This window comes from Pipistrellus kuhlii, unplaced genomic scaffold (assembly GCF_014108245.1).
Source record: "Pipistrellus kuhlii isolate mPipKuh1 unplaced genomic scaffold, mPipKuh1.p scaffold_m20_p_4, whole genome shotgun sequence".
NCBI classification, from domain to species: domain Eukaryota; kingdom Metazoa; phylum Chordata; class Mammalia; order Chiroptera; family Vespertilionidae; genus Pipistrellus; species Pipistrellus kuhlii.
The window spans coordinates 7,273,033-7,298,717 of NW_023425540.1; the positions used below are offsets into that span (position 1 = coordinate 7,273,033).

The window sequence follows — 25,685 nt, forward strand, 5'->3', positions numbered from 1 at the left end:
GTTGAACCCATCTCAGTGCCTGATACAAGGATGACACTTAATAATATATATTAAATCAGATTGTAAACTTTTATAATTAGTTTACAAAGTTCAGAGAACACTTTTGCATAAAGGTGTTCACCAAAATATTATTTATAGTTCTTAAAAAACAGGCCACAATAAAAAATAGCAAGAGGAGGTTGGTTAAGTAATATAAGGCACAGCTAAATAATAGGAAGACATTAAAAATGATTTTTGTTACCTCACCATAATAAAAGCCACATATAAAAGCCTGCAGGTAACATCATACTCAAGGGTGAAAGACTGAAAACTTCCCCTCTAAGACCAGGAAAAGAATAGGATGCTGCTTCTGTTTAACATACTACTAGGTGGGTGGTCAGCAAACTCTTTAGTCAACAGAGCCAAACATCAACAGTACAACGATTGAAATTTCTTTGGAGAGCCACATTTTTAAAACATAAACTTCTTCTAACGCCACTTCTTCAAAATAGACTTGCCCAGGCCGTGGTATTTTATGGAAGAGCCACACTCAAGGGGCCAAAGAACAGCATATGGCTCGCAAGCTGCAGTTTACCGACCACGGTACTAGGAGTCTTAGCCAGGGCCATTAGGCAAATAAATAAATAAATAAATAATAGGGATAGTTTTATTGTCTTTAAAAACTTTCTATAGTTTCCAAGGTTTAACAGTGAACCTGAATGTCCTATACTGCAGTGGGGAATGTTATTTTAAAAACTTGCTTAACATTCTTCAGGCTTATTGTTACTAACCAATTAGAACTGATTAGGGCTTTCACAATTGTTTAATGGGAAGATTCAAGTTTTTCTATAGGTCAAGATCTACTAGGAAGAAAAATGCCACTTTGCACAAAATTTCAGTCTTCACATATCAATACATCCGACTGCTCTAAGCAGCCCTTCTCTCTGTCAGGCATCAAGTGACCAATCTGTCAGTTTTGCTGCTCTGGAAAGCGAGAAGGCCCCGGTTTGAAACAACTGAGGAGCTGTGTTCGTTTTGGGGAGGGGGCTCTGGAGTCTGCACTGATCTATGTCAGAAGGGGGCGTGGGGGAGAAACTAAGTTTTTCAACGAGAACAGCAAAGATTTCTCTACCTGAGGTGTCTGATGGCGATTAAGGCTTTCCACCGAACAGGGGTAGCTAAGGAATCCAGGGGCTCGTCCCTGATGAAATCCTGCCACAGACAAGGAGGTGAAAAGTCTCAGAAAGAATCAAGGGGATTTCCCTTCAGCAAGGACGCAGCTGCAACCTCTCTGGACCTGTGGGTGCCCTCGGGCAGAAATACAGCCGAGATCTGCTCCTTGGGACTGGCCAGTTTTACCCCCTTTTAGAAAGACAGCCCCTTGGTAATGGACTTCCCAGGGCTTTACCCAAGTCCCCTCTGCTCACTCACGAGCATGTAACCCAGCAGCAACTCCTTGTAGGAAAACTTGAACCCCTGATCTTCAGCATCTTGGACAGCAATGCCAATCTCAGTGATACTTCTTGTGAAACTCATTTGCAGATCCATGTCCTAAAGCAAAACGATTCAAGGTACAAGCAGGGTTAACAGGCAGCTCTCCCTGGTTCTATAAACGTGTGTCCTGGGGTTGAAACATGTGCCCAGGAGGAGCAAGACTCCCTGCTCTGCCGAAACCGGTTTGGCTCAATGGATAGAGCGTCGGCTTGGGGACTGAAAGGTCCCGGGTTCGATTCCGGTCAAGGGCATGTGCCTTGGTTGAGGCACATCCCCAGTAGGGGGTGTGCAAGAGGCAGCTGATCGATGACTCTCTCTCATTGATGTTTCTAACTATCTCTCTCCCTTCCTCTCTGTACAAAATCAATAAAATATATTAAAAAAAAAAAAGCCCTCTCTGCTCCTTTTGCCATGTCTACTTCAGGATGTGTAGGGAAATTGAACAGGTCAATTTCCACTCCCCCCCAACCCCCCCCCCCCCCCCTCCACCTGACCCATAGATTGAAGTTCCTCTAAAGTAGTGGCTTTCAAACTCCTTTGACCATAAATCACAGTAGGAAACAATTACACCCCATATTTACATGCACAATATTTAGACCTATCATTTCTATCTATTTATCTATCTATATATCATCATCTATCTGAAATAAAAGTTTTAGGATAGTTATTACTATATGTAACGTATTTCTCATCTATTTAAGTACAAAATGTTTCTCGTTGTGACTTATTAAATGAATTTCATGATCTACTGGTGGGTCACAACTCACAGTTATAATGATGCAGCTGTAGTTTGCAGCCTAACTTCCAAACCATTTGTAACCAAATACAGCAACTTGCTCTGTCCTAGATTAGACTCTGGGATCCTGGCTTCAGAACTGGGTTAATCAGTTATATATTGGGATCCTTTCCTCTGGAAACAAATCCAGAGGACACTTATCTTACTGCACTTCCAGGGAGCATGATTTGTGTTCAAATATGTAAGTTCAAATATATCACATACCTTGTTTATCACAGACATGCCCAGAACCTGAAAATGTAAAGGCAAAAGCAGATACTTGAACAGCAGTGGGAGAGTTCCAGGCCTCAACAAGAAGCCCCACCCCCTCAACCTGAAGGACACAGTGAAGCCTGAAACCCTGTCTTGCCAAAGCGCCCACTTCCTTCCCTATTTTCCAAAGTGAGGCCTGGTACACTGGCAGGAACTGTCCCTCGGGTGGGTGAGTTGGGACTATGCTACAGAGATTTCAGGCTTGATCTCAATTGGAGGAGGCTCTCCTAGACTTGGGTAGGAAAAAGGGACAGGCACTTGGCAGGAAGAGCAGTGAAAACTCCTGAAAGGACAGGTATAGGCAATGGGTCAGCTCCCCTTGGAGCCGGATACAGTCAGTTCTGTTCTAATGCTTGCGTTGAAAATGCAAATTGGTTCCAGTGCGATTGGTATGTGAGTAGTTGTAGCAGTGCTGGCTTTGTGTTTGCTTCCTTGGTTTATTGTGTTATGAGCACTCCCCATCCGAATCTGGCATTGCAACTGTCCACCAGATTTCAGATAGTCTTTCTTTGCACCATGTCATAATATTTTATACTAGTAACTGTCACAATTGACTTTAGGTGTTTCTCAAGGAAAAAATTTATTTAAAAATATATTAAAAAATAGATTGTTTTTTTTTTAAATTGAGGTTTTTCTTGTACTGTTCAGTGTGTATGGTGTGTTATAGCAAAATTGATTGTACCTTGAAAATGTTCAGTCATCATCTTAAATATCTTTAACTCTTTTTCTCTTTCATTTTTGTCAAAATTTTCTTCACTGATGGACTAATAAAGAATGTAACATAAAATGTTTTTTTTGTTATATTTTCTGTTCTTGTCACTGTGTATTAAATTTTGGGTCCATCAGAACCATCTTTTGGGGATCATGTTATACATACAGGTTCAGTGATCCATCCCGGAAGACCGTGGTCCATTAGGGATCTCTATTTACGACAGGTTCTCTGTTCTTATGCAACTGATGTGTGAGAATCTTGACCCTATATGCCCTTCCACTGGCATATGCTTACTATATCTATATGTCATGAGCTCCCCATGGTTCCATGCTTATGACATTCACACATGCTTAAATGTCAAGGGCACAGATTTCTCAGCCAGGTGGTTTGTGGAGGGCACAGAAGATGAGATAAAGGAGCATAAGGTACAATCCCTAACATCAAGGTACTAACTATCTAATGGGAGAAGCAGACGGATGCATAGTCAATGAAAGGTCCCCAAATCTGGCTGTGGATAAGAATCATTCATACAACTTTAAAAAACACAGACTGACTGAACCAACCTGCCTGGAAAATGTGTCTGGGAAGCTACTTTGAACTTGATCCCTAGGTGACCATTAGGTGGCAACTTGGGACTAGTCAGCAAAAGGACTGAATTGACAATATGCAGAAAGCACTTTATGAAAGGTACAAGAAGTGCTACAGGGGCAGAAATAATGGGACGAATTCTAACTCAGTTCGGTGGCTCTGCATTAGAAGTAGAACACTCTTGGCATGTTTTAGGAGCGCCAGGGACCGTTGGGTGGCTGGGATGAATGTGGAGGGGAAAACAGTACAACATGGGGTGGATTGGGTAGTTGATGAGTGACACATTTTATTCACTTAAAAGTACACATATAGCATTTATTTTGTGAAGCATCGTTTTATGTGGTCTACAAATATTACCATACAAAAGTTTAAACCACTATTGTTAGTATTACTTCAGAGGCTATTAGACAGAACTAATAAGCCAGATGCCCTGAAGTGGAATGGGAGGAATTGTTTGAAGTTCAAAAATAGGTGAGACCACTATGGGTATAATTGATCTGGAAGGCATCATGGGAGTGGTATGACATGAATGTCCCAAGATCATAGGAAAGAGGTAATTTACCTGGCCCTGTGTCATAATAAACTTTTCTGTTCCCACATGTTCTCATCTTTCAAACATACCAGATCCTACCTTGGTTTGGCCTGTTCCTTTGAGCATGAAGATTCCCAGGGAACCCCAGTCTGGAAATCGAGGCAGCCTGTCAGGGTCGTTACCTGACAGCATTGGCCATAGAGAAACAGGACCTGGGATACGATGTCTTGATCAAGCCTGCGGAGGAGCTGATCCTTGGGAGCATGGAGGGCCACGGCCCCATAAATCACCATGACATCAGTCTTTCTCAGGCCCTTTTTCCCATAAAAAAGACCCTGAAGACAAGGAGAATATGAAAAACCTGACTGAAGGGGTCTACTTTCTCTCATGTCTTTCCCTAATTCTAGGGATGAATATAGAGGCTAAGAAACAAGCCTGGGATGATTAAAAATCTATCTAAAACGGGTACTCTTGTTTGTCCGAATTTAAACACCCTGGACTGTGTTGTGGATATATCAGGCTTTAATAGAGAGAGCTACCTGTGAGAAGCTTGTGCTAATTTTACTTATTAAATTTATCTCTGTCACGGGAAGCACGGCATTCACAATGGAAATTGTCTATGAGGCCTGAACAGCTGGTAGGGACAAACGTAGGCCCACACAAAGCTCCTTGGGGCCTTGTGGGCCAGCATTGGTGACAGAAAATAGAGCAGTGTTGTTCTCTAGCTGGTAATTCTATAGGGCATGCTGCCCTACAGTCCTAACCTGGGCTAAAGACTTGGGGATAGGAGTAAGTATCATATGACCAAAAGCTTTGGAGAAGGCGTGTGTGTTCCTTTTACCTTACATCGATTCATGAAACGCTTTTCCCGATCTTGGAATGTTTTCAGGACTTTTAAAACAATATCAAAGTGGTTCTCGGCACAATATCCTAAAATAGATGTTATTCCCTAAAAATCAGAAAAGATATGATGTTTGGAGTTTAACCATTCACTTACTCAATAAATACTTATTGAGCATCAATTATGTGTCAGGCTCTTTTCTAGGTCCTGGGCATGCAAAAGTAAAAGGATATACACCAAACTCCTTGTGGATTTTATAACCAGGTGAAGTGATATTAGATAAAACAAGTTCAGTTAATGTAAATATATAGTATTTTGATGGCAATATGTGCTATAGAGAAAAGAGAAACAGAAAAAGGGCTGCAGGTTGGGAGGAGTTTGTAATTTGTTTATTATTTTTTAAGTCCTCACCCAAGGATATGTTCATAGACGAGAGAGAGAGAGAGAGAGAGAGAGAGAGAGAGAGAGAGAGAAGAGAAGAGAAGAGAAGAGAGAATCATCAATCAGTTGCCTCTCATACTCATCCCAACTGGGGACTTAACCCACACCCTTGGTAGGTGCCCTGGTGGTATCTGGACATTTAATATGGGGGGGAGGGGGGAAACCTAAGCACCATGGAATTTCTGAGAGGAGAGTATATAACACAACCCAATAATTATTTTATACTTAGGTGATCTTATTAACCTGGGGAGTTTATTTTTTTAATACACATTCTCTTGTTCTTCCACATTCATATATGCTCTCCAGCCCAGGCTAGGGTAGGGAATAGGTCAAAGTGCTTTGTAAAAGCTCTCCAGGTTATACTTATATTCTCTCTAGTTTGAAAATCATTGGTATATAACATTATTTTCAGCTTGTAAACTCAATGGTTTTGATATTAATGATCATACTCAAGTTATAAAGCCAATGTCAAAATATATTGAAGATACTCTTGTTAAGTAAAAAGCATTAAAATTCATTTTTCAATATTTTTACAAAGTTGGTTAAATAATGAAACACTGATATTTAAACATGGTTGTGCTATTTTCTTCTGAAAAATTCTGTTGGGCTACTTTGACTGTATTCCTGGATAATTCTGGGTAAGTAAGACATTATCATAAAACTGTCAGATGGAATTATTTATCGTTGTCATAAGAGGAAATGGAGAGAAAGGGCTCCCACCTGTCGTTGATCCCCAAGTTGGCTGGGATCAATCAGATATTCCTTAATCTGTGAGCTTACAAAGTTTGTATCTTGGCAGGATGCTAAGGTGGTTCCCAAGGCTTTCCAAAGGAATTTCTGCAAAACAAAGGACAAGCAACAGAATGTTAAGCAAGACGTGGATGACTTAATATACTTGATCCCATGAAGATCTCATAACACCATACCCCCCAGAGATGAGTATCAACTCTGTTTCATCGGTCAGTATACTGAGACTCCAGGCAGGTTAAGTCATTTACCTAAAGCTGTATACGTAGCAAGTAGCAGAAAATGGCTTCATACAATGAGGAGGGTTAGGGCGAGGCCAGTTGGAGACAGAGGAATGAAAGAACAGGCCTCAGAGCATTCTTTTAGCTCCAAGTTTTTAAAACTGTAGTAGATCCTTTTCTGATGGCCAGCCTCACACAACTGGCCCAATGGAAACTAAGACCCAAGCTATGTGCTAAGTGCTAGGGTGGGGCTGCTACTGAACTTCCAGTAGTCATTAGCCTTCCTTCTCTAGAACAGAACTGCTGGATTTCAGTCAGAAGCATGTCTATCTTGAAGACACTATGCTCCTCAGTGTTGCTCTCAGACAGCTGTGGCCCTGTAATGTGGTCAAATGCGAGGTGAAGAGAAGGTAGCATTTCTCTAACAAGTCCTCCCTCTTTATTTTTATTTTATTTTATATTTTATTTTATTTTATTTTAATTTTATTTTTCTCCCCTCTGAACTTCTCTATTTATTTTGCTTTTTAAAATTCTTTATTTTTTTTAAAGTATTATATATGAATCCTTTTCCCCCCATTGACCTCTTTCTGCTCGTTCCTACCCCTTAGCACATGCCCTCACCCCCCCCCCGCACCCCCCCCCCCCCCCGACTGTGTCCATGGCTAATGCTTATATGCATGTATACAAACAAGTCCTTTGGTTGATCTCTCACATACACCCCCCTCCTCACATGCACTGCTCGCGCGACCCCCTCTCTCCCCCGCCTGCCTTCCCTCTGAAGTTGGATAGTCTGTTCAATGCTTCTGTGTCTCTGGGTCTATTTTAGTTCATTACTCTCTCTCTAACATTGATTTCAGAGAGGAAGGGAGAGAGAAAGATAGAAACATCAATGGTGAGAGAGAATCCTTGGTCAGCTGCCTCCTGCATGCCCCCTACTGAGGATCAAGCCTGCCACCCAGGCATATGTCCTAACTGGTAATCATACCATGATCTCTTGGTTCTTAGGTCGCTCAACCACTGAAACACACAGGCCGGGCTCCTCCCTCTTTGTGGTTACAGGATAGTTGAATTGGAACTCGAGCAGCCATTTCACATTATAAGGTAAAGCTAAGGCCCCTTAACTGGACACCAACCTTCTCAATGGAGGTGTTGCTGTAACTGCCCATTTGCTGGTTGAAATCCCGACTCAGCTGAATGGTCCAGGCTATGTCACTGATCTCCCATAAAGACTCTCTGAGCAACTGTGGAAGGAAGTAGAAGTCAGATATAGATGTGACTGTTTAGTGTGCTTTCTTGATACTTAGTACCTTATTTTTCAAAAGTATAAATATGTATTAAATAGGATTATTCCATTTCCCATATAAAAATGAGTTACTTTGGGACTTTGTATCTTGTTTTATTTTAAAAGCCACATTCTTTTATGTTCTGAATTTCCATTAGGAGTAAATCACACAGAATGTGGTAGTCAGGTAAGTGCCTTTTCCTTTCTTTGCAAGTAAAAATTGCTTAAATACTTAAAAAAGGATATTTTTGGAGCAAAGAAATGAATGTCTTTAAGAACCAATTACATATACAGGCACTTTTTGCTAACTTCAACTCTAGTAACTAAATATTCCTAGCTTCACCAATTGTTCTGAGCCAAGGCCACGACCAGCCATCTGAACCTATGTTCTTCTTCATTGAACAATGCATACAAAGGTGTTTTTGTCTTTTTGGAGGACAACATCCATTGTATTTTCTAAAAACCATTATTCTCTACTTTAAGCCTACGGAAGGACACAATGTTAAAGCCAATGAAACACTCTGTGGGCATTTTCGTAATAGGAACTTATTCAGTGAGTTGATCCTTGGAAGGGAAAAATGAAACAGCCTTGGGAGTTTGAGGGAAGAAGGCACATGCAATCAGTTTTGGAAGAAGGCTAGAAGCATATTCAAGACTGCAAGAGGGCAAGAAACTGTCTCAAGGCTTCAGAAAACCTTTCTTCCTGGTAAGAACAGTTATTGTAAAATGGTAGCAGGAAAACATAAGGTATGAATTTTGATGGGGGTGGGGAAGATAAAAGAAACTGGAATGAGGAGAAGAGGTAGATGCTAGAATTAAGGACCAGGAGAGTAGACAGTGGCTCTCACATCTCATATTGGGTAAGAATCATCAAGGGAATCAAAAGGTATCAATTCTCAAGTACCCTCCCTCGCCCCCCCCCCCCCATTCTGATTCTGGAAGGAGTGGTAATAAGTTACTGAAAATTGACATTTTAAAAGAAGCCATATGTCAGTTACCAGATAGTCATGGCATGTAAAGTTCAGCATATGGAATTTGGTCAATAATATCGTACTTGAAATATTGGGAGGGATGCTCTATAAAGTATATGATTGTCTAACTACTGTGTTGTACACCTAAAACAACACAAAAGAATACTGAAAGTAAGCTCCCTGCTCATTGTGGCCTTGACCTTCTGCAGGCTCCTGAAACCAAAACGCTCCCTGGAAAGCCAATGCACAACTCTTGGCTGAAATTCGCAATTTGGGGAATTTGGGATCATTTGGGGTATGAAAAAAGAGGATTTTTTTTTTCTTCTGAAAAAGGGGCTTAATGTGGCCTTTTTGTTGTTAGAAATCAGGAAAAAGACAGTGAGAAGCAGATAGAGAAGAAAATGTAATTGCATTTAGAAGTGGAAATTTTGCTAATCTCAGTTTCTTTTAAAAAAAGATATATATATTTTATTTCAGAGAGAGGAAGGGAGAAGGAGAGAGATATAGAAACATCCATAATGAGAAACATCAATTGGCTGCCTCCTGCACACCCCCTACTAGGGATCAAGCCTGCAGCCTGGGCATGTGCCCTGACTGGGAATCTAACCATGACCTCCTGGTTCATGAGTGAATGCTCAGACACTGAACCATGCGAGCTGGGCTCAGTTTCTTTATATGATGGTAAAAGAATGCAATTGCAAGGAGAGAGAGAAAGGGAGAGGGAGAGGGGGAGGGAGAGGGGGAAGGGGAGGGGGAGGGGGAGGGGGAGGGAGAGAGAGAGAGGGAGAGAGAAAACAAACACCTGAAAATTGGAGAAGATTTAAGACCCAGAGAAAAATATTAGTAAGTATAATATTCAAAACTGTCTTAAACTCTTAATCAAATTGGAGATTAAATATTGATGTTCAGATTATGGCAATTTAAAGACCATAATTCTTAAGTGATTACTTCTAAGATCATAGTCCTTTTTCTAAGAAAAGAAAATGCTGATTACTGCCCTGTGGAATCCAGTTCTTTTTGGTTAAGATGGGTAACTTGGCTGATTTTTTCACCCCATTATCAACAATTCATCTAGCTGCCACCCTTACCTGAAGCAGCATGGCTTCCCATAGTGCGATGCTAGCAATCTTCCCTAAAAAAAGAAAGGATACAATAACTGCCCCAGAAATGAAGACTAAGTTTCCCCCTTACAAGGTCCCCAGTGGATGCTGCAGTTCCATGTCAAGCTTTGTCTTTACATAAAAGGATTATTTCAGATGAAATTACCATACTGTCAACTTTCAAGTGCTAGTCAGGTGGGCAGAGGGTCATCAATCCATGACGAAATCTCGGCTTTTTGCCAATTTCAACAGTCACTACTGAAATGACTAGATTTCAATATTTTAACATGGAGGAAAAATAACTTTTCAGAACAATACCAAAAGAGTTTCTCTAAGACCAGAGGAAGACCAGGGCAGAAGTCAAAGTTCCTGCGAAGGATGTTGCCCACTTGGTCCCTTTCTAGCACAAGTGTTTTGTAGAGAAATAGAACATGAGCAATCAAGGAAAAAAATATCGGTGTGCACCTAGTATATCAAGTTCATTGCTTTTACTGCCTAAAATGAACAACAATGGCTTCAGACAGAGAGTGGTGCCTCATTTCTCTGTGTTTTTGCCTCCTTGGATCTAGACCGGGTCCCCCTCCCTGTACCTTCCAGAGGATGCAGGAGCTCAGGAAGGCGTGTTTTCCACAGGTTTACCAAATTTGGGTGGATTATATCAGGTATTAGTTTCAGAAGTCCTATTGCACCAATCCCACATAATTTCCCTACACTGGCGAGCATAGATATTACCTGTGAGATAGAAGAGAAAATACTGGTCAACTCAGGGGGATTTTCTTTCTTTCTTTTTTTTTTTTTTTTTTTTTTTTTTACAGTTGTCCTGAATTCCCTTGATTCCTACATTAGCTAATCTTTTAACACCAGCTGTTCTCACCTATTTCAGAGAAGAAATCAGTGAAAGGTGCCGACACTGTGGATATATTTATTAATTAAATAAGGGCATGTGGAACAAATGCTTAAGTAAATGATACATATGGAGCAAACAAGAGAATGCAATCTAAGTAATAGATGTGGAAGTTGTTCCAATGGCACTTATGGATCAGATTCACTCTATGATTATTTTAAAATAAAAAAGTTTAACAAGTGTTTCAGAGTGAGAAGATAATCTAGCCAATTACATAGTTTCATGAGTGTCATTAGTACAGCAGAATATTTACTATGCCTTCAGTGTTTCTTTTGGTTTGGAGTCTTTGTAATGTTTATTAGCATTTGCTTGGACCCGAGTCGCAGATATTGGCTTCCACTTATCCCACATTGGTTTTTCGTAACTCACTCACCAGAAGTCTGGCCAGGAGCTGCTGTGGTGAAGGAAGTTTCACTAGAAAGAGAAAGCAAGGTGCATTATGGTTGTAGGGGCTAGCAAATTTCAGATTGGGTTGGGTATATTATCAAAGCCCTATGGCCTTTCTGGAAATGAGTCTCAGATAAATGTTTTATCTTTTAGAAAATATTTTTCTATTGATTTTTAGAGAGAGAGGAAGATCTTTGGGGAGACAAAGAGAGAGGAAGATTTTGAGAGAGAGGGGGGGGGGAAATATTGATGTGAGAGAGAAACATTGATTGTCTGCCTCCTGCATGCCCACTATTGGGGATCCAGCATACAACCCAGGCATGTTCCCTGACTGGGAATGGAACCAGCAACCTTTTGGTGCATGGGATGATGCTCAACCAACCAACTGAGCCACACTAGCCGGGGCTTGCTTTGTTTTTGAATGTACAAACCAACTCCTGTAGAAATGACAAGGGCTGTTGACTGTGGGGCATTCTTCTTCTTTCTCTCCTCTGCCATAGCCAGGCTCCGAATGATGTTGAACAGGCAGTCCAGAGTCCCTGTGTATTCTGCAGGTACCACAAAAGTCAGGATTCGTGGCCATAGCACCTGCGGGAAACAGGCCAAGATGCAGGATGGCTCATGCTTTTCCATAACTTCTCCTTGGTCCTCACTGATTTAGAAATTTCCCCCCTCCTGTTATTTTGCTCTACAGGCCAAATCAGAATGAAGTCATTGAACAAGATCTCTGCACAGCACATCCATATTAGCTGCTAGTTGCAGTGAATGTTGGTCGGCATCTCTCCATGGGGTTGTTGCTGGAATTGGGGGCAGGTCAGTGGATTCTTCATGTAAGAAAGTGTTGTAGGCACTAAATCCCTGGGTTCTCCTCTCAAGTGCTCCCATTTAGGAATAGCCTCTGACCCGCTTGAACTGGTCTTTGATGGACTCCTGGATGCACCAGGTATTTCTGGCCTGGTGACTATTCCTGACTTTTGTGATTTAGCTTACAGAAAATGCAGATTTCCAAGACACCTACCCTGAGGATCAGATTCTATTAGGCTTCAAGGGAAGCCAAAGAATGTGTGCTTTGTCTACCTCCCCAGAGGAATGGGCGTGGTTAGCAGCCACCGCTTTGAACCACCTTCATTACCTAATAGCTTATCTAGGAATGTTAGGGGAAGAAGAGAGATGATATATAAAGGTGCTGATAAATGGCCAATTGCTATCCAGAGAGAAGACATTATTTAATTAATGAATTGGATACCGGTCTTCGACGAAATAATATGTGCTGGGCACTGGGCATCACAATCACCTCACTCTCATCAAAACATCAGAAAGCTGTTTTGGTTTGGTTTGCTCTCATCAAAACATTAGAAAGCTGATGACACAGGGGAAGCAGGCAGAGCTTTAGAAGGGCGATCGGAGTAACTGTTGGTGGTGACAAAGACCCCTTACCTGAGGCATCCCAATGACCAGCGGGTCCAGCCTTTTTAAGACCTCCAAGCTTGTTGCTCGGACAGATTTCTCTCCCTCTTCGTCCTCATGGGAGTTAGGTTTCTCCTTCAAGAAACATGAAACAGGCCATTTGTTCAGAATCCCTGCCATGGGCCTCTCCGACTGCATGTGTTGACTGTTCAGACTGTGGGGTGGAGGATAGGACGCAGCCACTCAACCTAAGGGGCTCATGGAGCCTGGCCGGCCTGGTCTTCAGCATCTAATCCCTATTTTCAAAGGCTTCTTGGAGGAATGGGTGAGGAAAAACACCCCTGACTGAAGCAGAAAAGCAAAAATTATGAGGACTCCTGAGCTGCAGATATTCTCTCTCTCTCTCTCTCTCTCTCTCTCTCTCTCTCTCTCTCTCTCTCTCTCTCTCTCCCTCTCTCTCTCTCTCTTTCTCTCAGTCAGGCCTTTGCCATTTTCTCTGGGACAAAAAATTTAAAGACAATGCTTCCAAGTGGACTCTGGTTTCAGTTGTTATGAACTTGCTAAGATCTCTGAGACCTTACACATATGCTTTCCCCACTGCTCAAAGGGAAGAAGGCATCTCCAGGGCAGCAAGTATCCTCATGTCTTATGTTCCCTAAACAACTCCTTGCTCGGCCTCTCTCCACACCACTCCCAGGCCTCGGAGGCCAGGTTGCCCCTCCTTAGGGAATACTGTGGTTTAATTACTTGGTTTCAGATAAGCCAGAAGTGATGCCAGTGGAAAGGGAACTGATTAGAGGCTGAAAAACTATCGCTAGAAGCGCTGAGAGTGAAACCTAGCTTCTAAATCAGGCATTGAGTCACAGGTGGGCATTTCTTCTAAAACCCAGTTGAGTCAACCGAACTTGTTACAAGGCAGCGCTCAAAAGTGCACCCTCTCCCTACCAGGTTCCTGTTGCATGTTACAAACTGGGAGAAGATATAGTCGATGAGCGGCCAGCCTTCCCGGGCTTCAATGTAGCTTTTCTCACACATGCTTTGGATGAGGAGGAGGGTGGAATTTCTTACCTAGAGTTAGAAAAATGCATTTGCAACGACTTACTATGTTGGGCAGAATGGAAATTTAACTTCTCTTATTCTTTAACCTTCATGGGTCATTTAGTGAAAATATTTTCTTAAAGGGGGTATAAAATGAACAATGTTCCTATAATCTAACCAAAATCTGTTCTTCTTAGCTCCCAAGACATATCCTTTATTTTGATATATTCTATTATAGAATATAGGTAACTGTGGGCTAAAACACTGACTCACTTTTATTGTAAAATCCTCAACGAAAGATAGCACATTGAAGTCAGGTTCCACAATCCCTCACCCACCAACTGAAAATCCAAAAAACTCGGAAAAGTGAGATTTTGTGTTTTTTTTTTATTTATTTATTTTTTTTTATTTGGTGCCAACTCATTAGCAGCAAACCCCAAACTGAACTGTTTTAAAGCTATTTGTAATCTTTACTTACTTTATGTAGTGTGGCTATCTACACATTTTCCTGCAGAAATATTAAATGGGTTTGACTGTATGGGTTATTGTCATGGTAATGATTTTCTAAAATCTGAAAATTCTGAATCCTGAAATATGTCTGGCCTCAGGGACGGGAATGGGGGGTTATGAACCCCTGTTACAAGTTTTTATCTATTTGGTTTCCTTAGTTTACTGAATCACTTTTCTGGAGGAAGAAGAGCTCAGATCTAATTCTAGTGCAGTGGTCAACACAGCTCGAGAACCACATGCGGCTCTTTGGCCCCTTAAGTGCGGCTCTTTTACAAAGTACCACGTGTGGGCGTGCATGAACAGTGCGATTGAAACTTCGTGGCCCACGTGCAGAAGTCGGTTTTTGGCTCTCAAAGGAAATTTCAATCGTTGTACTGTTGATATTTGGCTCTGTTGACTAATGAGTTTGCCAACCACTGCCTTAGTGAATGGGTCTTTTAATGGAGGGTGGGAAGAAAAGGATGATTTGGAACAGGGAGGCAGAGCTACATGGTGGCAATTAGCAAAACGGTCACCCACTAGTCTCCCCAAGTGAAGAAAAAAGAGGTTCACTGTCTTTCTGTTTTTGCCTGAGGAGCTGGCCTTCCTTAAAGTTTCTGTGCTCTTTTATTCTACCCTAAAATCTAGTAGTTAATTAATTGGCCTGGCCAATTACTAGGTCAGGTTTTTTCATCTAACCACTCCATTTTTGCATAACTTTTATTTTGAACACAGTCACAGTCAATCAAAGCTTCTTAGGGGAATTTTCTTCACTGGTTTCTATGTAGGGTTCTAATCCAAATGAAATAGGATTTTCATACAAAAATTATAATTGCTAATTTTTAAATATTCGTGTCAGCATAAGTTCTACATCTTTCCTAACATGAATGACTTTGATAAAATAACCTGGAACTATTGAGCAACCTATTTAATGCAAGACTCGCGTAGGTACTCCATGCTTGGAAAACAGGATGTCTATGCACAGAACAATGCTCAGGGGTTATTATTTTTTGGAGGAAGATACATTATAACTAACTATTTTTAGAATTCTATCTTGATTTGGTTTATCTTTTGGAGGAAAAATAGAGTTCTTTGAATAATAGAATTGATTAAAGTTCTTTATAATGCAATCTCATAAGTAAAACTTTAAACAGTCAACACTGTTTACTCCTAAAACTACCACCAACTGAATAAAAGTCCCCATTAATTTTCTTACTTTTATACTGAGGTCACCCATGACACCTTTGACTGCTCTTTCCATTGAAATGATCTGATCCCTCAAGTTGGGCTCTGAAAGACAGAGGTGAAATTGATGGCATGATTAAGTAGGAGTATAGTATGTTCTAGGATTGATGAAAACCCACTATGGTACGTATTTGTAAAGTCTCTTGTCCTTAACATGTTATCTCTTTTATCTCTTCATTTCCAACTCTTTAAAGATGTTGATTGCTTTATTTGCTCCGTATTATATTTGGTTTCATCAAAATGAAGTTAGAGTCCAAAGTGAATTCAATCCATCACATCCAATGGATCAGCTCTAAATTTTGTGAAACTATTTCATATTTCTTGTTTGATTTTTCAATAAATACCAATGATAACTGAATTTTTAAAACTACTATGATGTAGTGCAGAAATAATTATTGTATTTTATAAATCCAAGATATTAACTTTATGAGGCACCATTATTTTATAGTGCATAAAAAACACTATAGTGGCTGATTATCATTTAAAATGCTGTAAATTATAAGATACTAGAGGCTCTGTGCACAAAATTCATGCACCCTGTGGGATCTGGCCTAAACTGGCAGTTGGACAATCCTCTCACAATCCAGGACTGCTGGCTCCTAACCACTACCCTGCCAGCCTGATCATCTCTAACCACCTCTGCCTGCTGGCCTGATTGCCTCCTTAGCCTCTAACTACTCTCCCCTGCCAGCCTAATTGACTCTAACTGTCCTCCCCCTGCTGGCCTTATTGACCCTAACCACCTCTGCTTCAGCCCCTGCCACCGTGGCTTTGTCTGGAAGGATGTCCGGAAGATGTCTGGTCTAATTAGCATATTACCCTTTTATTAGTATAGATGTTCCAATATCATGAAAATATGTGCTTCTTGGAATTAAAAATATGACACTTTATTAAATTCTGCTCTTTTCTAAATGAACTAATCTCTAGAATATTACGCATTCTTCTTACTTGTTTATTGGGTGACTTAACCAGCTTACCAGGTCTTCTAAATTAAATTTGCAAGTATTCTACTCATCCTTCTCAACTCATTAGGTAAATATAATAAAAGAAGAGAGGTAACTGAAAATGCCTGTTTAAAAATAATAGATTGTAGACATTGAGGAAGATAGAGTTTCACTTGAATATAATGTTCTATAAATATCCCAAAGTCATAGGATAGGATTAGAGCATCGGGTTCAATTTTCTTCCTGGTACAAAATAAACTACTCTGGCTTCATCCCTATTACTTACCTCCAGCTTTGACTGCCAATCGTAACAAAGTCAAGATCCCCTTTCGAGTGACTTCATTATTACTTCTTATTTGTTCATCAAAAAATCCCATCAGGTCTGCAGGATTGGAATGGGCTGCAGGTTTAAGAAATACTTGCATCACATGAACTCTTTTTTTTTTCTTTTTTTTTTTTTTTTTTTTTTTTTTTTTTAATATTTTTTATTGATTTTAGAGAAGAAGGGAGAGGGAGAGACAGAAACATTAGTGGTGAGAGAGAATCATTGACTGGCTGCCTCCTGCACACCCCATGCTGAGGGTTGAGCCCACAACCCAGACATATGCCCTGACAGGGAATCAAACCATGATTTCCTGGCTCACAGGTAAATGCTCAACCACTGACCCACCCCATCCAGGCGCAAGTAAAATATTTGTGACTGGGAATAAGGAAATTATGTGAGGATTGTCAAAGTCACCGTTAGGTTGGTAGGTAGATTTTATGATGTTCTTGCTTCTATGGTATCACAGAAATAACGAAGCAGCTTGATTACTAAGATAACTGTCTTGACCTGGGCTCACTCCTGTTCAGATCTGTGAATGTGATTTCATTTTGAAAAATAGGTTCTTTGCAGATGGAATCAAGTTAAGCTTAATTGGCAGAAATCATTAGGGTGGGCCCTAACTGAATAGGGTTGATGCCTTTATAAGAAAAGGAGAGGAGACACGGGGCCACAAGAACACCTTGTGAACACGGAGGCAGAAGTCGGAGTGATGCTCACCAGCTTTGGAGATAAAGAGAAACATGGGTAGGGTAGAAAGCAGGGAACAGTGAGGAAAGAACTGGTTAGGATAACGCAGTTTGGCTTTGAAATTGTCAGAGTTAAAGTGAAAGTTAATTAGGTTGGGGCAAAGAGCAAAGAGAACTATAGAAACAGAAAATCAGAAGAAAACTCAAAACAATAAAAAGGTATCAATGAAGTAGTAGACTTGACATGTTTTGCGGAGGGGGGAGGTATAGGTTATTCCTGTCTTTTGTCCTCAGGGACTATGTTGGAAGGAACACAGTTTTGTATCCTGACCCTGAGACCTTGGTGCCTCTTCTAACCAGGAGATAGCTGAGATTGTGATGTGAGAGCAAGAAGAAAAGGAGAACCGGGTCTGTGTGGCTGAGTGGCTGTGCATCGGCCTATGAACCAGGAGGTCAGGGTTTGATTCCTGGTCAGGGCACATGCCAGAGTTGTGGGCTTGATCCCCAGTAGGGGGCATGCAGGAGGCAGTCAATCCATGATTCTCTCTCATCATGTATGATTCTGTCTCTCTTTCCCTCCCTCTTCCTCTCTGAAATCAATTAAAAATATTTTTTTTTAAAGAAAAAAAGAAAAGGAGAGTAAGAGAAGGAAGAGAGTCAGGAATTGATAGTAGGAGGTGACTAGTGGGAAACAAGCATGACTTTGGGTTTGATATAGTTTGAAATAATCTCAAATATCAAGAGGTTACCAACTCACCCTAGTTTGCTTATAAATAAACCCATGCAAATATGGTCAATTAATTTTTGACAAAGTAGCCAAGATTATTCAGTCAGAAAAGGATAGTCTTATCAATAAATGGTGCTGGGAAAACTGGACAGCCACATTAAAAAAAAAAAATGGAACTGGATCTCTGCCTTACACCATACAAAAGAAAATAGAAATGGAATGAAGATTTGAAGGTAATATCTGAAACCATGAAACTCCTTGAAGAAAATATAGAGAACAAGCTCCTAGACATGGGTCTTGGCAATAAGTTTTTATTTATTTTATTTTATTAATTTTTAAGCAGTAAAATCTATTATTATGATCATAATCATTAATTTAGAAAAAGGGAGAAAGGGAGAGGGAGAGGAAGAGAGAGAATAAATCATCAATCAGTCAGTTGCTCCCATACATGCCCTGATTAGGGATCAAACCTGAAACCTGGGTATGTACCCAGAAAGGAATCAAACCCATGACCCTTCAGTGCATGGAATGATGCTCCAACCAACTGAACTACCTGGCCAGAGCTTGGCAATGAGTTTTTAGATTTGACAGCAAAGACAGAGGCAACCAACCAACAAAAAACAGCACTACATTAAGCTAAAAAGCTTCAGCTCAGAAGAGGAAACCATCAATAAAATGAAAAGGCCATGTGTGAAATGGGGAAGAAAAAAAACACAATTGCCAACGATATATTCAATAAGGGATTAAGATCCAAAATATACCTGGGAGTTTTCTGGTTTTAGAACTGACAGTTTTATCTCTTGGGAGGATTTGTCACTCTATATATTTTGCTCTTTTGGGGAACAGGTAAGGTAGGGAAAGGCCCAGAACACTGTGAGTTGAAGAAACACTGTGTCACTGTGTGTGTGTGTGTGTGTGTGTGTGTGTGTGTGTTAGAAACTAATGCGACAGTTTGTACAACCCTTCATCATCACCAGCGTCATCACTTGGAGACATTTTTATTAAAAACCCTCTGGATCTTGGTCCTACCTAGAATGAGGAAACAGTTTGAAGCTTCCATTTCATTCTCCTTCTCTGGAGGCTCTGGAACTCTGCACACCTGAACGAGGGGGAAGAAGCAGGTGGTAGATGTTAAAACAGATAGTGCAAACAAAACAATCCATCTGGACAGCATGCTCTTTTTTTAAATTTCTTTATTGATTATGGTGTTACATATGCATCCTTATTACTCCCCCTAACCCCCCTCCTCACATGCCCTCACCCCCTGTTGTCTGTGTCCATTGGTTAAGCTTAAATGCATGCACACAAGTCCTTTGGTTGGCTCTCTCCCTTACCCCCACCATCCCCTACCTTCCCTCTGAGCACACTCTTCCTACCTGGTGAAGTAGATTGACAAAGATGCTTCTCTTCAAGTCCTTCGGAAGGGCAACCTCATAAAGGGCGGCCGCAGTCAGTATTTGCTCCAGGCTCTAGAATCAAAGGTTGGTTGGAGGCTCCCCATGAAGCAACAAACATAGGATGTGGAAGGCAGATCATGATTTATGAGGAGAACGAACCCATAACCGTCCTGCCATTTCCAGGTTTTTTGTGTGCATGTTTTTTTTGTTTGTTTGTTTGTTTGTTTTTGTGTGTGTGTGTGTGTGATTCTGGCCCTTTTACCTTGTTCACTGTTTCATCAGCTTGAGGAGAAAAAAAAAAATCATAGTAATCCCTTTCTGGAGTTTCCACATCCAGCTATGCCAACTTCTTGCTATCCTATTTCTCAAGCGGTATTAGCTCAGCTGCCAGAACAGGTTTTCAGGTTCCCCGGGGCCTCCTGAGCCTTGTATGCTCTAGGATGGTTGCCAGTGGACTGTCTGAATCAGCTTTTCAGGGTGTGGTTCTTACCTGGGTGATATGGAAGTCAATCTCTTTGTCACTATACTGATTCAGGAGCCAGGGTACCTGGTCCAGGGCATATTCACAGAGGTCCTCCCGATGGAGCAGCAGGCTCACTGAGGGGCCATGGGCCTTCACGACGGACAAAGTCTGCAGAGGCAGCAAAGAAATAGCACTGGTAGCTCTTCATTATGCTTTTTGTACAGGTCTCAGAACACCAGGAGATTTACATCTTCTGCCCAGAAACTTCCTCACTGCTTTCAACCAAGACATATTTTTTAAAAACTTCAAAATATATTTAGGTTAAGAGCATTGTATGTGGCATTTATATTTATATTTATATCTATACCTGTATCTCATTTCAATACCTGACCCCTCTTCTTTCTTTAACCTCTCTCTTAATAGTCACTTTCTTTCACTATGTTAATGAGTTAAAAATTTCCCTAGTGTTAAAAAGTTCTTTGATTCTACATTTCTTTGACCATCTGTCATTCTCATCCAGTTCTTTTTCTTTTCTGACATTTGATCTCAGCTTTTTGAAGTTCATATTTTCAATTTCCTCTTCCCTTCTCCCATTTATCCCTTAATCCACTATAAGCTGGTTTCCATTGACATAAAAAATGAACAAATATAAAATATAAATGTAACAGGTATTGATTATTAAAGTTCTGAAACTCCCTGAGTTATGATGAAGAGAACATTGTACCCACAATACTCACAGATAATCACAGCTTGATGTATTTTTTTAAATATATTTTATTGATTTTTTACAGAGAGGAAGGGAGAGGGATAGAGAACTAGAAATGTCAATGAGAGAGAAACATCGACCAGCTGCCCCCATGCACACCCCCCACCAGGGATGTGCCCGCAACAAATGTACATGCTCTTGATCGGAATCGAACCTGGGACCTTTCAGTCCACAGACCGGTATTTTTAATATGGTTTTTATTTGACCTTTAAAAATATTTTTTTCTATGGATTCAAATTTTTAAAAAATTGAAAGATTTAAAATATATAGTGTTACATTCTACCTTTTCTACATACCTTTATATAATGAGCTGTTTCCTATTAGCTAATTTTTTTTCTGAATGAAAACCACTTCAAAACTTAATGGTTAATAACAACCATCATTATTTTCACTCAAGACTGTGTCTGCTAAGCTGCTTCTTCCAGCAGATTTCTGTGAAATGAATACCTTTCAAGAGGTTTTTTTGTTTTGTTTTGTTTTTGTTTTTGCTTGGGCACTATGCCAATGGATTCTAGATTTCTCTTTGCTTCAATCCCTTCTTTCTTAGATTGTAAAAGCTCATCCCACTTGGTTCTCCCACTTCTTCAGCAACACATTCTCAATTCTTCATTGTGTATTTTTGCTTTCCCTTAAAAATCTATTTCCCCCACCCCAAACTCTATTTTTGGTACTTTGCCATCCTAGATATTATTTTTAAAAATCTTATTTTTCAATTATAGTTTGAATTTAACACTATTTTGTATTAGTTTTAGGTGTACAGCACAGTGGATTGATATTCATTCTAGGTTCTAAAGTGTTCCCTCTGATAATGCAATATGTACTCTTCTATCCGCAACCATTTATTCAATTGTCAGGTATATAAAGCTGGTATCTAAATCTGTGTATCTAGTTTTTGCTTTTCATCTTAACACCAACCCTGAATATCCCCAAACCTATTAATATCTCCTCTTGAATATCCCATAGTCATTCAAGTCAAAATGTCTAAAATTAAACATATTTTTCTTACTGCCCCAAATGTGTTTGTTATTTTTCCTGTTTTTCTCATGGATGAATGGCTCAAGAACATTCCAGTTGAAAATGTAAGAACCATCCCAGATGCCTCCATTTCTCTCATTGTAAACACCTGATGGATGCCAAGTCCGGCAGGTGTCTTCAAACTACGGCCTGCGGGCCACAAACTACGGCCTGCGGGCCATCAGAGGAGTCTGATCCGGCCCGCCAGGTTTTTTGGGCAGTGAGTGCAGCCGAGGTGTTACAGTAGGAATTAGTAGTTCATATAGTCCGGCCCTCCAGCTCTCTGAGGGACCGTGATCTGGCCCCCACTTTAAAAAGTTTGAGGACCCCTGCGACCCTCTTTTTCAACATGTGATTCCTTAGATCTGTACTATCTGTACTACATTCACAGATCCATTAGCATTCATGGCCTGGAATGTTTCCATGGCCTCCGGATAGTCTTGTCCTATTCCATCCCCATGCCCCATCCATCTTTAGCATTGATAGCAGGACGATTACTCTGATACTCAAATTCTTGTTTACAACCTTTAAAGGTGTCTCATTTTTAAAAAACAAAACAAAAACAAAAACAAAAAAACCACGTTCCTGAATAGTATTCAGGGCTCTTTATTATGTGGCTAAGACCTCTCCAGCTTTATTTCTTCCTGCTTCTCTATCCCATTTTCCCTTTTTTGCCTTTTCCCACCAGATTCTCTCATGTGTGCATGTAATCCCATCCCAACCTATGCTTCAGTGGGTTTTATTCCCTCTTTAGCGCACCTGCCTTCCCTGTATTAAATGACTTCGGGGGTTAAAAGTTCAGTCCTAATGCCACAGCCTTTCCAGTGCTCATCATCGGAGTTAGTGCTTCTCTCTGTGCTCCCTTATTACTTTATGAACCTTCTTGTCACTTGCCTAACTCTTCTTGCAGGAAGTTAGGAAAGTAGTCACCAAATTTGTATTGAATTTTGTTTTTCAGGGGTCTTAAAGAAAATACTTCTGTAGGATATTTTTCAAAATTCCATGCTTGCTAATGATTTAACTTACCCAGCATTTAAAAAATAAATGCCTTCATAGCTCAAAGCACAGAAAAGGAACTCCAGAAGGTAGCTACATATTAAATATTTTATAATGGAGCAACAGGAGATTAACTAGCATATAATTTAGGCCACTTTAAAAAAATTATAGCAATTAAGCAAAATAAGAATGGGATTATATATACGCACTGTGTGATCTATTCTCCATAAAGAATTACAGCATTATGAAGCAGCCAAGCAAATTATTTGGATGTTATTTCAATGTGATATCCACATACACAGGAAATTTCTGGGGACTGTTGGTTTTCCTAACCAGGGACTAGCCCAAATATGGGTTATGGTATCTAAGACATGAAATAACTAACATTCTATATATTCTTTTCATTTTTATCTTGACTGTGGGAATTCTGGTCTGTTTAATATCTCTGTATCCCCAGCATGCAGGATAGTGTCTGGTGTGTCCTGCGGACTAAATAGATGTTAGTTGAAAGTCAGAATGAATAAATATGGATTTGAAACAGGAAAAACAAAAGATTTGATAAGCCAGTCAGGGGTCCCACTCACTAGCGAGGTCATGGGTGCCCACTTCTCCATGATATACCGGAACAGCATGAAGATCTTGTCAGATAGTCTGTTGGCGTCCAGTCTGGGATAGGGGAAATCTCTCCAGTGGTTGACGTACTTATAAATGGCCTTGCTGAACTTCTCAAGGGCTGCATTTTAAAAATAACCACAGACAGAGAAAAATATAATGGTAGGAAGGACCACAAAATAATTGGAGAAGAGAGTACTGGTGATTAGGAAATATAGTGTAATAGTTTCTATAAAATCTTATGATTATACCAAATAAACATATAAAAAGTGTCCTGCCACACTGGTGAAATGTGAGTTAAAACCATAATGAGATACTATTATATACCACACAAAATGGCTAACATCTAAGAAAAATAACCAGTGTTGACAAGATGAAGGTACCACTGGTATTTTTACATACTGCTGGTGGGAGTATAAACTGATACAAATACTTCAAAAAACTATTTGATACTATCTACCAAGGTTGACTATATGATCTTGGTGACCAGGAAATTCCACTCCTAGGTATGTAATAATTATATATGCATATATATAGGCACTAGAAACTAAGAATATTCATATGAAGGTGTTGTTGTTTTTTTAAGGATGTTGTCAGAGCCTCAAACAGAAAACAGTCCAAATATCTTCTAATAGATAAAATGGAAAATTAAATTATAATATAGACATGTAATTGTATATAGAAATTAAAAATAGACTACAGCTACACAAAATGATATGTATGAATCTCAGAAATGGTTAAAAAAAAAGTCAAGATTATGAAAGAATGGAGAGGGAGATGATTGGGAAAAGAGACAAAGAGGACATCTGGGTGTTAGCAATGTCCTACTTCTTGACTTGAGTGGTGGTCAAATGGATGTGGTAATTTTGTTACAGCTCATCGACTTCTCATTTATATGCCTTCCTACGTGTCTGTTTTACCTGAATAAAATTTTAAAAAGACTTTGGGTCTTCAAAAATGTCCATTTGGGTCACTATCCCATATGAATTTGTACCAAGTGCATGAAATAATATTATTTTTTTCCTTCAGCCCCCATTCTACCCCTTTCATTGATGATAAAGAAAATTCATAGTTTACTCTCTCAAGGGTGTTTCCTATGCAAAGAAAACTGTAGTAAAGATGCCAAGTATCTATCTTAGCTTTACAGCTGCCACTTATTGGCTCATTCATTCCCTCTGAACTCTTTATTCCAATCTCCTAATACACTTTATCATAATCTTTTGTGCATGCAGGTGTGTGTGTGTGTGTGTGTGTGTGTGTGTGTGTGTCTCATACTGGCCTATAAGTAACATGAGAGAAGGCCTGATCTTCTGTCAATGGATACAGGGTCTACTTATTTGCTGGTTGACTGAGTGAATAGATGGGTGGATGGATGGCTGTTGAACTTTATACCTTTTCTTTAGTGGCAGTGAGGCAGAAGTTGCTCTAAGACCAAAGAGCACTAAATGACTTGATAACACAAAGACAGAGAATTCTCTTATTCATTGTCATCATGATTTCTGATTTTAGTTCCTCTTACTTTCTTGGTTGCTAATTTTGCAAGTAGAAGTGCCAAAGTTTATTCGCAGAACACAGTATTTGCTGTCATAGTAGGTAGGGATAGCAAAAAGTATTGAGAAGTGTGCTAATCTAGTATAGTTGTTTAAGTCCTTGAGTCAGGCTGTTATAATTCAAATCGTGGCTCTGACACATAATAGCTGTGCGACCGCAGGCAAGTTGTCTACCCTCTCAAAACCTTAATTTTCTCATCTTCAAAATGGAGGAAAATGTTATCTACTTAATGGGATTACTGTGAAAGTTAAATGAAATACCCAAGGCAGTGCCCAGGTACATAGTCAATTTTCAGTAGATGTCAGATATAAATATTACCTTCTCCCACACCTGACACCTATATGTTTATGTTGACCAATGTCACCCCAATTAATTTAATAAACAAATATTAAAATAAATAAAAACAATGACACAAATTATCTTCCTTGAGGACAGAACAAGAGGAAAAGGGCAAAAATAGAGTAAAATAATCTTGCCTGCTAGGTAAAGAAGATATTCACGACAGTATTGGCTTTTAAATAATACAACATATTAATATTAGAGATGTTAAGGGTGGAAGGAATCTTAGTACTCACTTTATTTGATGGTGTTTTTTTTGGGTGAAAACTGAGATTGAGTGAAGAGTGGAGGCACCTGATGGCTCTGGGGCAGATCAGAGTTAAGAATCTAGGCCTCTACAGTAGGGGTGTCGAACTCAATCAGAGAAGGGGCCAAAATCTAAAATCCAGTCTAAATCGCGGGCCAAATGGTTTACTGAACAGTCATAAACTGTCATTGT

General features: G+C 40.0%; 1 protein-coding gene across 1 annotated transcript in view; it reads right to left on the reverse strand.

Annotated features, from left to right (window-relative positions):
• The window catches only part of MROH2B (maestro heat like repeat family member 2B), a 50,943-nt gene that overhangs the window by 17,836 nt on the left and 7,422 nt on the right, over nucleotides 1–25,685 (reverse strand). The window contains exons 6-24 of the mRNA XM_036410339.1: nucleotides 23,333–23,477; nucleotides 19,996–20,146; nucleotides 19,485–19,577; nucleotides 19,138–19,207; nucleotides 16,657–16,770; nucleotides 15,398–15,471; nucleotides 13,600–13,722; nucleotides 12,685–12,789; nucleotides 11,679–11,835; nucleotides 11,234–11,274; nucleotides 10,547–10,688; nucleotides 9,945–9,988; nucleotides 7,737–7,844; nucleotides 6,356–6,472; nucleotides 5,195–5,302; nucleotides 4,536–4,688; nucleotides 2,474–2,500; nucleotides 1,411–1,530; nucleotides 1,112–1,191 (exon numbers count right to left, since the gene is read on the reverse strand). Of these exons, the coding sequence (XP_036266232.1) occupies nucleotides 1,112–1,191; nucleotides 1,411–1,530; nucleotides 2,474–2,500; nucleotides 4,536–4,688; nucleotides 5,195–5,302; nucleotides 6,356–6,472; nucleotides 7,737–7,844; nucleotides 9,945–9,988; nucleotides 10,547–10,688; nucleotides 11,234–11,274; nucleotides 11,679–11,835; nucleotides 12,685–12,789; nucleotides 13,600–13,722; nucleotides 15,398–15,471; nucleotides 16,657–16,770; nucleotides 19,138–19,207; nucleotides 19,485–19,577; nucleotides 19,996–20,146; nucleotides 23,333–23,477 (1,972 nt within the window). The remainder of the gene's footprint in view (nucleotides 1–1,111; nucleotides 1,192–1,410; nucleotides 1,531–2,473; nucleotides 2,501–4,535; nucleotides 4,689–5,194; nucleotides 5,303–6,355; nucleotides 6,473–7,736; nucleotides 7,845–9,944; nucleotides 9,989–10,546; nucleotides 10,689–11,233; nucleotides 11,275–11,678; nucleotides 11,836–12,684; nucleotides 12,790–13,599; nucleotides 13,723–15,397; nucleotides 15,472–16,656; nucleotides 16,771–19,137; nucleotides 19,208–19,484; nucleotides 19,578–19,995; nucleotides 20,147–23,332; nucleotides 23,478–25,685) is intronic.